General features: G+C 42.1%; 1 protein-coding gene across 1 annotated transcript in view; it reads right to left on the minus strand.

The window, feature by feature from the left end:
- SMS (spermine synthase) overlaps nt 1–13,886 on the minus strand; it is a 294,657-nt gene that overhangs the window by 121,802 nt on the left and 158,969 nt on the right. The window contains exons 5-6 of the mRNA XM_077480709.1: nt 5,750–5,925; nt 2,227–2,384 (exon numbers count right to left, since the gene is read on the minus strand). Of these exons, the coding sequence (XP_077336835.1) occupies nt 2,227–2,384; nt 5,750–5,925 (334 nt within the window). The remainder of the gene's footprint in view (nt 1–2,226; nt 2,385–5,749; nt 5,926–13,886) is intronic.

Here is a 13,886-nt window from a genome sequence, read left to right on the forward strand (position 1 = left end):
GAAAAAAAGACATCAATTTTGTTTGGGTGATATGTCGCACGACCACACAATTGTCAGTTAAAGGGACACAGTGCCGTATCGCAAAAAGTGCTCTGGTCAGGAAGGGGGTAGACTCTTCCAGGGCTGAAGCAGTTAAAGGAAGAATAGGAAAGTGATTAGAAATAAAAAATAGGGAGGTTTTGTCCAGTACCGAGGAAGTTGCGATCCAAACTAGTAAAACACATCCTATTCTGTGATACATTAACTACCTCAATACAGGGCACTCACACTCCCTTTCTGCCCAGGCCATTTTTCAGCTTTCAGCGCTGTCACAATTTGAATGACAATTGCGTGGTCATGCTACACTGTAACCATGTGACATTTTTATAGTTTTCTTCACACAAATAGAGCTTTCTTTTGGTGGTATTTAATCACTCCTGGGATTTTTATTTTTTCCAAAAAAAAATAAAATAATCAAAGATTAAAAAAAATAAATAAAAAATTCTTAGTTTCTTTCAGTAAATTTTTTTAAAAAGTATTTTTTATCCATCACTGATGGGCACTGATGAGGTAGCACTGATGAGGCGGTACTTATGGACACTGATGAGGAGGCATGAATATGCCGCACTGGTGGGCACAGATAGGTGACACTGGTGGGCATTGATAAGCAGCAGTGATGAGCATTGATGGGCAGCAGTGATGGGCATCACTGATATCCAGCACTGACTGGCATCAATGGCGGCCACTGATTGCTGGCACTTGTGGGCACTGATTACTGGCACTTATGGGCACTGATTAGTGGCAATGGTGGGCACACAGTTCTGGCACCCAATTGTAATCAGGGCACGATTACGTCCACCCAGAATGAGAGACCAGCTGTCAATTGATGGCCGGCAAATGGGAAGAGGTTAAGGTAGTGCATGATAGGACATGAACTTTCCTGGCAGATCACAGGATGCTACCGGAAGCCTGTGCACAGAATGCATTTTTTTAAATTTTGAACAGAGGTGCTGACCGAAGGATGCCATAGGAGAGATAAGCACATTGGGATGGCTTGGCCAGAAGAGACATTACAAAAGGCTTTGATTTATTATGAGAATTATAATTCTGCATGAAAAAGATGGACTTGGCCTTTAAAATCCCATTTTCATACTTATCTAGGTGGTGCTGCATCTGTCCCTCGCCCCACCGCCTCTTTATTGAGAGCCGAGCCACCGAACATCGCCGATGGCTCGGTTCTCTCACCTCCCGAGCAGAGAGCTGCTGCCTGTCAGTCACAGTCTCTCCTTCTCTGCTCCTCCACGCTCATTGGAGAGGCTGACACACCTATCAGTCCAGGCATCTGGCATGTCGGAACTTCCGAAGTTGGGATGATGCTGTGCCTGGACTGATTCCAGTGACGTCAGCAGAGGGAGGACTTCAGGCCGCTCTCTGCTGAAAATGGGTCACAGGAGTACAAAATTAATTGTACTCCTGTGACCCATAGAAGAAGCCCAGCCGAATGAGGCCCGGCTGGACTTCTCCTTTAAGGACATTTGAAGCTTTTATTTTGGTACATGGTTTTAATAAACACCTCGCTCAGATTGTATACAGTATAATTACAGCCTGACAAATTGACATAAATGTGATTTTTGTAAAATATATATATTGTTACACTGCACACCTGTAGTGACAGGTTATTTTTATAGAGAGGTCTAGGGGACCCCTAATGCCTCCACCAAGTCTATTAGATATAGATTGGGGACAAAATATCTGATCTGTAACTAAACTCTGAGCACAGCACATTGAGGGTAAAAACCCAGATGTTCTATGTGTCAAAAGTGTATTTGAGTGCTCTTTGACTGGTTGCAGGCGGCTGCACGTAGCTATGAGCCGCTACTTGTGTAAGGCAGCGCATGCGCACAGACAAAAGTTCCCAAATGCAAACTGTTGTGTGCTCCCTCCTGCAACCATTCTGTCTACATCCAGCTGTGCACAGCACCAGCATCTCGCAGACACCAAAATACTGTACATTGCTTTGTTTATGTTGTACTGGAGAATGCCCCTGTGAGCATGAGCCCTTACTGTTTTGAGACAAATTCACAAATATGCACTATTTTATTAATGAAGATATTTATTGTGTTCATACCAAAATTACTAGGGGAAAACAGAGCTACTTTCATGAAACCGATAACTTGTTTGCTGCTTTTGTCAAAGCTATAGAGCTCAAGTCTATTGATAATACCAGGCGTACAATGTAACAAAGGATATCTCTACCAGGGTAGCCATCTTTGGTTTGAGTTTGACGAGTTCATACAGTATTCCTCCATCACCTCCTCCAAGAATTAACACTTCTTTCCCACAGTAGTCTTCTTTCCCACTGCCCATGATAGCATGGGTATAAGCTATGTCACTCTCTGCCAGGTCTGGAAATAATGCACACAGCAGAATACAAAATGAGAAACTTAATGAACAAGGAACAATGCATTGCTTAAAGTGCTACAAAATGATTGGCACATTCAGCAAACTTTTCATGAATACAAGCCCCCCACCAAGGAATCACATACCGTTTTATAGGGGCTTAAATGACATGTAACCAATAACATGACCCCCCTGCCCCCAATCAACGATGTAAAAACAAATGTATGGGTTTCATATGTTTTTTAACCCTTAGGCTACAATCACATGGGCAATTAGCACATCCTGCAAATTCCAGTTGCAGAAGACTGGATTCCTGTGGCTGGAATGAGAGCTGTGTGCAAAGAGGTTGGGACGGGTGATATTTAGCTGAGCTGGGTGATAGTGTAGGCCAATGTTTCTCAAATCCAGTCCTCAAGTACCCCCAACATGTCATGTTTTCAGGCTTACCATTATTTTGCACAGGTGATTTGATTCAATGCCTTAGTAATTACTACCGTCATCTGAGGGAAATCCTGAAAACATGACCTGTTGCAGGGTACTTGAGAAACATTGGTGTAGGCACCTCCAGATATGTGCACACAAAACTCCCATGATCAGGTCCATTTTGTCTTACCTTTATTCTCTTTTGGGCACTGAGGCTGCCCATCATGCTTTGTGGTCAATTAGGAAGGGAGGAGAGCAGTAAGACCTGCTACTGCAAAAGCTCTCCTTTGTAGTTGCCCAACATAGGAACCTGGATCTACCAAATTAAATCTGTACAAACACCCTGTCAGATTTTTGATGCTTGATCAGCACCAAGACCTAAAGCCAGCAGCACTGATCAGTGTATACTGACAGTGGGAAAGTCTCTCCAATTGAATTCCATTGTCTTGTATTTAGTATCTAATTTTGGAAACTATCCAACTGATATGGTGGACTACATGACTGGAAACCTTAAAGCGTTTGTAAACCTCAGATATGAAATATGAACAAAGAATATCCCTCTATAGTATGTACTTGTCTCATTTAAGAGCACCAAGTGTCACTTTAGTCTGCTGCTTTGTTCCTCTGCTATCAGTATGAATCACTTCTGACACCAAGAGAAAAATGATGACGGGGAGGGACCTCCAGCTGATTGACAACCTCAGCAGCTCTGTTCCTGTGTGCTGTGTGAAGGGGGGGGGTGAAAGACTTAACCAGGACAGGGGCTTTTGGAAGGGTCTGCAGGGTAGTCTCTTGCCTACTTACTATGGGCCCTGGCATTCTATAAGCATTCAGGGAGATGTCATGTTATAAAATGCAAGATGACATTACCACATCTAACAGTCAACAAAGCCATGATGGTCTCTGCCAACTTCAAATTCTTTGAGAAGATGAACATGAAAAGAAAGCTGGTTAATGAGATTTGGACAGCCCTGGGTATTCTTGAATACTGGTGTTGGACTGTCTGGGTGGGCACTGACTTGAGTCACCTAGGCTTGTCTAGGCGACTAGTTGTTAATTAGCTGACTGTTTATTAGGTCACTGTTAGCTGTTAGTTGCTATCTGTTGATTAGCTTACGGTTTATGTTAGCTGTTCGTTAGATGTACTGTTAGATGTAATGAATGATATCACGGTTTAAAATTTGCCTGACAGAAAACATCTATTCAGACAAAACGTATGTCGCCAGGGCAGGAAATAGTGGTGATGTTGGGACGCTCATGAGTGTTAGGACGAATATATTTCCAAATGCCTGCGATTACAGTTTTGTTGCAACTAAATTTTTAATAAATCGCCCATTTTTAAACTGGATGCTGTGCAATGAGTTTTTTAATATGATCAATGGTTGGATCAGCTTCTGTGGATATCCTGTGGTTATTATCTTTGGCTCATTTTCACCAATGGTCCCCCACGTGGAGGCTAGACAAGCTAAGATGACCTGCACCTAATGTGAGGGGTAATAAAGCTCACAGATGCAAATATAGACCTTGATAGGTCTTTGGATTTGGTAAGAAGACATTTTAGCCTCTTCTAAGCACTGGGTGTTGCACTGAATTCAAGGACTTTGCACATTATCACTTTATGGACTTTGGCGTCTCATATATTCATTTGTTATATTTATTTTATTTCTGATTTATATATCCAATTGTATTTCACAAGACAGTGCAACACATTTTTTATATAATAATTTGGATGTTGCTGTGTACAATATTGTGCTGCTGTCAATATAATCATTTAATATACACTAAGCGCATTACTTCTCTATTAAAGTTTGCATTGTTTAAGATAATGTGATCAAGCTCCTATCTGATTTTGTATGGTATATCTTCTGTGCGAGTTTACAATAAAGTCAGTTCCAGTGTGCATCATAGTGTCTAGTTCTTGGGTGAAATTCTCAGTTAGAATACCCAGCTCCTGAGTGGTGGAAGCCTTATCTTGGCGAAGGGACCATGGCTGGGTGCCAGGCGGTCCGTCACAGAGGGCGTTGTCCATTCCCTCAGTAGTCAGAGCTATCCTCACTGAGCTCTTCAGAGTGCAACTTCGGCCCTCCAACCCCTTTTTTCTAAAATTTCAGACAAGCTTTAAATTTCAGCACTTTGAACGGATGTAGAGAAGAAAGGGCTGCAGAGGACTTTGTATTTTAACTTAACACTTATCTTTGTAATGTTGCAGTGTTCTGAAACTAGCTAGAATCTTTCTTTCACCAAATTCTCTTAGGAGAAAAATAAGGCATGGTAGCCAATATTGGGTCTGCCGTAAAACTCAATTGTGTCTTAAGTATCAATACAATTCCTTAAACACACAAATCAGATTTCTACAAGTTGGGAAAATGATAGTATCTGTGTCTGAATCCAATTGGTCACTGTAAGGAAATCACAATTTTTATGTACCAACACCTGAATACATAGTTACATAGTTGATAAGGTTGAAAAAAAAGACACAAATCCATCAAGTCAAACCTGTGTGTGCTTTTATGTTAATAGTACATTGTATATTCCTGAATGTTGTGGTCGTTTAGATGCCCATCTAATCGTTTTTTGAAATTATCGATGCTCCCCACTGAAACCACTGCTTGTGGAAGAGAATTCCACATCCTTACCGCTCTTACAATAAAAAATCCTCTACACAGTTTAAGGTTAAACCGCTTCTCTTCTAATTTTAGTGAATAGACGCGAGTCTTATTAAATTCCCTTGCACAGAATACGCTTTATCCCTATTGTGGGGTCACCTGTACAGTATTTGTACAAAGAAATAATATCCCATCTCAAGCGTCTCTTCTCCAGAGAGAATAAGTTCAATTGTTGCAGTCTTTCCCCATAGCCAAGGGACAATACATGAGAGGCACAGATAAGATGCCAGCTTTGCATGTGTCTAGCATATGTTAGGGACCCACAAAACGGTGTTACTTACTGACATCTCCATTGAGTATGAGGATGTTTCCAAACTGCTTTGAGTGAAGAATATTTATATTTTGATAAGGCGAGTCTTTACAGTAAACTACTTCATCTATATCATATTCTACCAGACGCCCATCGGCTGTGGGCCAGTATCTGTCAACCTTTGCCCCACGAACAACAGATGGCAATCTAAGGAGGAAAAAAAATGGATTAACATGTACAAATACAAATATGAATTAAAATCCAACCCAGGCAACAAGAATCACCCAAAATGTTTTAGCTGGAAGTGTCTTAACATCTGAACAGACACCTATACTAATCAGCCATAACAATATTACCACCCACCACAGCCCCTTGAGGCATGGATGACACTCGACCTATGAAAGTACACAACACCAAGCCATCAGTTGCAGATCCTTTAAGTCCTATAAGTTATGAGGTGGAGCCTACATAGATCAGACTTGTTTTTCCAGCCCAACCCACAGATACGCAATTGGATTGAGGTCTGCAGAATTTGAAGGTCAAGTTAAAACTCCAAAGTCGTTGTGTTCCTCAGACAATTCTTGATTTTATCAGACTAGCCCCCTTACCTTCATAGCTCCTGTGATCCAGTTCTGATTCTCATGTGCCCATGTACTTTTGGCTGTGGATACGGGTCAGCATGGGCATTGTGACCAGTCTTTATCTAAGTTGCCCCATACACACAACAAACTGGGATGCATTGAATGTTCTGACACCTTTCTATTGGAACCAGCATAAACTTTTTTTGAGCTTTGAGTTACAGTATCTCTTCTATTGGACTACACAGGCCATCCTATGCCAGTTTGCGTTTTTTCTTTCCTTGGACCACTTTTGGTAGGTTCTGACCAATGCAGATCAGGAACATCCCACAAGAGTTGCAGTCATCTAGCCATTACAATCCGCACAATCATGTCAAAGTTGGCAGATGACAATGTTCTTCTAACAATTAAAGCATATGTATAATTTAGCAGCAAACATAATTCTGTCGAAGAATTGTGGAGGGAAGATGGACACTATGCTCAAAGCATATTTAAACTGAAAAATCAAAGATATTATTTAACTCCTTTCCACCACTGCCTCCCAGCCCTTTAAGAGCTTCTAAATGGCGAGAGGAGGGGGCAGGCATTTGGGTCATGTGACTATTGTGATTGCCTATCACAGCGGTCACATAATTGGAAAGCTCCCGATCGCAAGTATACATAGGGAGCTTTCGGGTCCCCACCAGTGCGAAGGGCACATCATATCAGTACAGAAAAGTTTACATAGGGTCGCATATATGCGGCCTCTCAGTGTTGAAGTCCACCCGCCAAGAGGGCGCATATATGTGTACCATCCGTGGGAAGAGGTTTATTTCAGCTTAAAGTGGAAGTAAACCCATCGATTTAAACAGTTAAAAAAAAAGGCATGCCGGGAATGCCAACTGCACATTGGCTGTGCTCTCAGCCAAACTATCAAACCATCCAATGACTGGTATTATAACGAATCACATGTGCAGCACCATAGCAGTTGAATATTAAACAGAGGCAAAGATGGCAGCTTCCTTGGCTGAAAACGATAGGGGAGTTTACTTCCACTTTAACAGTCCATCGACATAGCAGGATTTTTTTGCCTTTTATTTCTTTATTAAGTACCAATTAGGTGTCCGATTTGTCATCCACAATATCGCAGTGTCACTATAAGGTCGCTGATCGCCGACATTACTAGTAAAAATAAATAAATAAAAATATACCATAGTTTGCAGACGTTGTAACTTTTGCGCAAACCAATCAATATACACATTGGGATTTTTTTTTACCAAAAATACGTAGAATACACATTGGCCTAAATTTTTTTTCGGAATGTTTTATAGCAGAAAGTAAAAAATATAGTTTTTTTTTCAAAAGTGTTGGTCTTTTTTCTATATAGTGCAAAAAATAAACGCAGAGTTGGTCAAATACCTCCAAAAGAAAGCTATTTGTGCGAAAAAAAATGACATACTTTTTTTTGGATACAGTGTTGCACACCCGTGCAATTATCAGTTAACGTAAGGCAGTACCGCATCGTAAAAAATAGTCTGTTCATGAAGGGGGGTAAACCTCCCGGAGCTGAAGTGGTTAATTCTTTCAGTAGATATTGTTAGTGCCTATTTAAATCTAAATTCCAGCCTTAAATTTAATCTTGTACAGGCTCCTCTCCTGTACTAAAATGTCTTACTTTGATTTTACTGCATTTATCTGTGAGCTTCTTACAGTGTGTATTAGAAGCTGCAGCAAGTCAGACACCTCATTTTCAGGCTGAAGGGCATCCAGCCTCATTTAGTCTTTTCCTACCCAGCCGAACTATGCCTGGCTCCCAGTTCTTTCACTCATGGAAGCTCAGAAACACCTGAGAACAATGCAAATGCAGCCCCGCTAGATATGTCCAATCTGCCAGAATGACACCCACCCATCGAGGCACTTTTGGAGGTTTGCAAAACTCTAGTAGCCAGATCACTGCTTACATCAGGGATGGGGGCTCTTGGGGTGCTGCAAAGTTTTCAGGAAGCAATGGACAAAACTATGCTGGCCCACTCTGAGCATGAATGTTCTGCCTGCATTGCAAACAGAAGCACTTCGACACAGTGATTACGTTGTTTGATGGCGGCAGAATGGCTCCCCTGCGCGAATCGCCGTAGTTGCACAGCGGATGGTTTAAGGGGTATAGTGGGCCGCTGTGTCACTGAAAAGCCAATGCACGTGCCTGGCAGGCACAGGGCACCGGCGATCACTCCTGACTGAGCCAGAATGTGGATGTGTGTGTGTTTACACACATACACAATCTGGCAGGGGAGAGGAGACAGATCGTGTGTTCCTAGTATATAGGAACAGCGATCGGTCCCATCGCTCCCACAGTTAGAACACGCTGAGGGAATCGATTTAACCCCTTGATCGTCCCCTAGTGTTAACCCCTTCCCTGCCAGTCACATTTATACAGTAATCAGTGGCTATTTATAGCTCTGCTCGCTGTATAAATGTCACTGGTCCCAAAAAGTCACTGGTGTCAAAAGTGTCTGAACTGTCCGCTGCAATGTTGCAGTCACGATAAAAATTGCAGATCGCCGCCATTACTAGTAGAAAATAAATAAATTAGAAAAAAGACCACAAATCTATTCCCTATTTTGTAGACGCTATAACTGTCACGCAAACCAATCAATATACGCCTATTCCAATTTTGTTTTACCAAAAATATGTAGAAGAATATATATATCAGCCTAAACTGAGAAAGACATTTTTTTTTATTTGCGACATTTATTATAGCAAAAAGTAAAAAATATTGGGTTTTTTTTCAAAATTGTCGCTCCTTTTTTGTTTATAGCTGAAAAAATAAAAACGGCAGAGGTGATTAAATACCACGAAAAGAAAGGTCTGTTTGTCGCAATTGTCAGTTTAAGCCATGTAGTGCTGTATCGCAAAAACTGGCCTGGCCAGGAAGGGGATAAATCCTTTCGGGGCTGAAGTGGATAAGACATATAACAAAACTAGAAAGGTTTTGTTTAAAAATTGCACTAGCATGTCGACGAGGGAAAGTGCCAGGCAAAATATAAGCATGTTAAAAAGATTGTAAAGGTAGAAGATATCAAACCTTCTGTGTGCAGCAGCCCCTCTAATACTTACCGGAGCCCCATTGCTATCCAGCGATGTTCATGTGTGCCGCAGCCGTCTGGGACTTTCCTTTCTGACTGGCTGAAACAATCAAACTCAGTTAGCCAATGAGGAGAGAGAGGGGGCAGGACCGAACTGCGGCTTGGATCAGGTGCCCCCATTGCAAGCTGCTTGCTGTGGGGGCACTCAACAGGAGGGAGGGGCCAGGAGCTCTAGCCAGGGACCTGAGAATCGGAGGATCTGGGATGCTCTGTGCAAAACCACTGCACAGAACAGGTTAATATAACATGTTTGTTATTTTAACAGAAAAAAAAAAAAATAGATTTTACAATCACTTTTAACTTCAGTTTTAAGCCTTGCTGCAGTCTTCGGTGCCTCCAATTTGTTTGCCTGTTAGAACAGTGCTAGCAGATTGGATAGAAAACAAGTGAGGTTTGGTGATGTTTCTACTCAGGTGGACCTAAGTGGATGGCTGCACACCTAGGATATTCCACAAATATTATTCCAACAAGCATCGTTTTCATAAAAACATAACCTGAGGTTCTGAGAAAGCACTAACAGTGTGAAACGTGTTAGAAACCCCTCTCTCTCCCCTGCATGTGGATTTTGACTGTTTTTATGAAAATGATCCAGGATTGAAAATCCATCCATGATTCTTAGTTGTACAGCTGTCTGGATTTTGAAGTTTTTGCTACATAGTTTGAAGCTGTGCTGGCACCCTTCTGAACAGTACAAGTGGAGTCCTGGGTTTGAAATTACCTGGAGCAGCAGCTATGTGCTGATTGCTGCTCAGTGTTCCTGCCAGAGGCTCTGGACATGAGGAAACAAAAGTCTTGCCACCTTTCTTAAGGAAATACTCCCCAGACCAGTGGTCTCCAAACTGCAGTCCAGGGGCCAGATGTGGTCTCTTCCTTGTTTTTATCCAGCCCTTGGGGTGATATCCTATTCACTGACACCAATGAAGGACACAATTCATTCCAGAGGCACCAAGGATGGGACACAGTTCCTCCAAATGACACCAACAATGGGGCCTAAGACACCAATGATGGGGCCTAATTCCTCCCAATGACACCAGCGATGGGGCCCAACGACACCAACGATGGAGCCCAATTCCTCCCAATGACATCTGACACCAACAATGGGGCCTAACGACACCAATGATGGGGCACAGTTCCTCCTAATGACACCAATGACGTGGGACAGCTCCCTCCAATGACAACAATGATGGGGGATTGCTTACTCCCACTGATGCTGGGACATTTTGTACTCCTGATGGTGACAGTCTGCCCCCTTAAAGTCTGAAGGGAGGTAAACCAGGCCTTTGTTTAGAAAGACCCCTGCATTAGACACAAACCTCTTTTGTTATATGGGTACATGTGCTAAAAAATAATGGAGCAACGGTTTTACATTTGGATGTTACTTTCTGCTTTCCATCTAAATATGCTATGGCTTTCACTAGCATCTACAGAACTGTAAAGAATTCCAAACTCTAGACATATGGATGGGAGAAAAACACCTTCCCCAGGGAGATATTAACTATCTATAGTCAAAAACTACAGACGTTAAATGGGATTCCTACCACATAAAATGTTAATTGGCAGCCGTATGGTGCTGCTAAAACACAAGCGTGGGTGTTCTACAACTCAAGGGAGACAAAAGTTTGTAACAACTTAAAAAAATAAACCAAGAGCAGCAAATCGTTCTCATTTAAATGTCCTATATAACAGAAATAATCCAGTGGAAATCATTTACCTTGAGACTTTGTAAACACATTTTGTTAAAAATTACCTAAAATAATTGCTGCATATATTCAAAGAAGTCTAAGCTATATGAACTTTAGAGCCAATATATTCTGTGACTGATGTACAGATGAAAACAGTTGGTACCTCGGGCTGAGAAATTCCCACACATCCCATCTGCCGTGGCACACGGTTAGCCAATTAATATTCATTTACATTAAAGTGGAGCACAGAGGTATAAATTGTACACTTGGTGCATTCAAAATGCTTTTCTCCAGCTCCCCAACTTTTAATTAGTGTAGTAACCAGCACTGTTGCAATTAATCTGAAAGTTTTTCTGAGCCCAATAATTAATACCTAATGAATTTCTACAACAGTAACCTATAAATCTGAAAACTTGAATCTTGTTAGCTGTCAGTGTGTGAAACGGAGATGAAAAGCATACAGAGAAATCAACAAAGAAAAGGCAGGAGAACCTTTCTGGTGTAGTATTGTAAACAGAGTAATAGGTTTAAAAAGGTTATAGATGATAACGGTGTAGTAACTTACAACTGAAGAGGTTGTAGGTGACCAAATAAGTAGTGTGCACAACCTTGGGTACTTATCTGTGATGATTACCTCTGTGTCTATGCAGGTCCGTTTAGGGAGGTCACACTCAATGCACTGGTATAGCTCAAATCCAGTTCTAGTAGGTACATTTAAAGTGGAACTTCACTCTTTCAATCATCGTTGACTATTTTTAATCCTTATGCTTCTGGTAATTATAAATAGATTCTAAAGCAGTGATTCTCAACCAGGGTTTCCGTGGAACCCTAGGGTTCCTCCAGAGGTTGCTAGGGGTTCCTTCAGCATTGGGCAATTTCTGCCACTGAGATAACTTCCCACTCACACCATCGATCTTTTTAGCTATCTGTAAGGAGGTAATTCTTACCAATGGCCAAAAATGTAAGGACCATTCTTCCCACTGACCATCACATTAATGTATCATAAGTTGTAGATTTCTCATTTTTAGCAGGGGTTCCCGAGACCAGAGAACTATTTCAAGGGTTCCTCTGTGTTGAAAAGGTTGAGAAAGGCTGTTCTAAAGGTTCAAGGTTTTTTTTACCTCAATGCATTAAGGTAATAATCATTCTGGGTGCAGCTCCCCCCCTCCAGCCCAACACCTTGATCCAGCGATGTGCACACCAATCACAAGCCAGTGAGCCAATGAGGAGGGGCGGGTCCGAGTCACGCTAGTCTATGAATGGACACACAGACCGTCGCTTGGGAGCAAGCTGACCCATAGAAAGAGGCTCGCTATTGGGGCACTTGACAGGTGGGAGGAGCCAGGACCGGTGGTGGGGATGCCAAAAGGAACAGGATTGGAGCTGGTCTGTGCAAACCATTGCACCGAGCAGGTAAGTATAACATGTTTGTTATTTTAAAAAAAATCCTTTAGATTCACCTTATGTATAATATATTAATTGTTTTAACTTGATTTAACTTTTTTTTTACATTTCTTCAGTTACTTCCTGGTTTCCAGGCCTGGGCAAATGTTGTCATACATCCCAGGAGTCTTCAGATAGGGAGGAGGGTCTTTCTAAACTAAGCATACCCTACTGCCTGCATGCCTGAGCTAAAGTGGTTCTAAAGCCTCAAGGTTTTTTTATCTCAATACATGAAGATAAAAAACGTTCTGTGTGCAGCAGCCACCCCAGCACCCCCTAATACTTACCTGAGCCCCATCTCTGCCCAGCGATGTCCACAAATGTCTTGGCTGTCTGAGACTCTCCCTCCTGATTGGCAGCCAATGACGCCGCTGCTGTCAAAGTCATTCAGCCAATTAGTAGAGAGAGGGGTGGGGCCGGGCCGCAGCACCGTGTCTGAATAAACACAGGGAGCTGTGACTAAGCTTGAGTGTCCTCATAGCAAGCTTCTTGCTGTGGGGGAACTCGACAGGAGGGAGGGGCAAGGAACACAGAAGAGGAACCCGAGAAGAGGAAAATCCAGATTCATATGTGCAAATTCACTGCAACAGAGGAGGTAAGTATAACAGGTTTGTTATTTTTATTGAAAAAAAAGAGAGGCTTTACAATCATAAACCATCTGTGCTGCAGGAGCCCTCCCCCTTATTCTTACCAGAGCCCGATCTGATCCAGCAATGTGCACAAGAGCAGCATCTCTCCCTGCTGTCTCTCCTACTCGGATTGTTATAAGGAGCAAAATTTAAACAAAAAATACCACCATAGCACTAGAGTCCAAAGAGTCTATAAGAGTAAAAATAAAAATGAATCTTGATAAGATTTCCACAAAAAGTGTGTATAGAAATTCCACAGAAAAGGTTTTTGTATAGAGAGTCTGCTCTTCAAACGATCAAGGTGAACTATACATGTCTTGAATGTTCAAATGAAGGAGTTAACTCAGTGTGGAGTGTGATAGTATGCCGTGCCGCTCCATCAACCAGCGGGAAGACTGATAACTGCAAAGATATAAATAGAAAGATAATGCGCACCGGCTCCTAGTGCAGCACCGTTTATTGGATAAAAATAAAAAGTAGCAAAGTATCACTAAACACTCACATAGTATTCATGTAAACAAGCACGTCTGTGTTGGGCTGTAGTGGCTCTCCCAAATTCAGGGCATTTTTTTGCTTGAGGATCGCGTGCACATGTATCCATATGGAGACTCCCTGCCCTTTTAGGAACCTCGCTGTGAGCGGGCAGCTCACGTGCAGCTTGTCAGCGCCCACAGGCTGATATATCGGGAACAGAGACTGTCAGCTTGCCCTGGA

Source organism: Lithobates pipiens, unplaced genomic scaffold (assembly GCF_037356315.1).
Source record: "Lithobates pipiens isolate NorthernLeopardFrog02 unplaced genomic scaffold, aLitPip1_a1.2 Scaffold_16, whole genome shotgun sequence".
Taxonomy (NCBI): domain Eukaryota; kingdom Metazoa; phylum Chordata; class Amphibia; order Anura; family Ranidae; genus Lithobates; species Lithobates pipiens.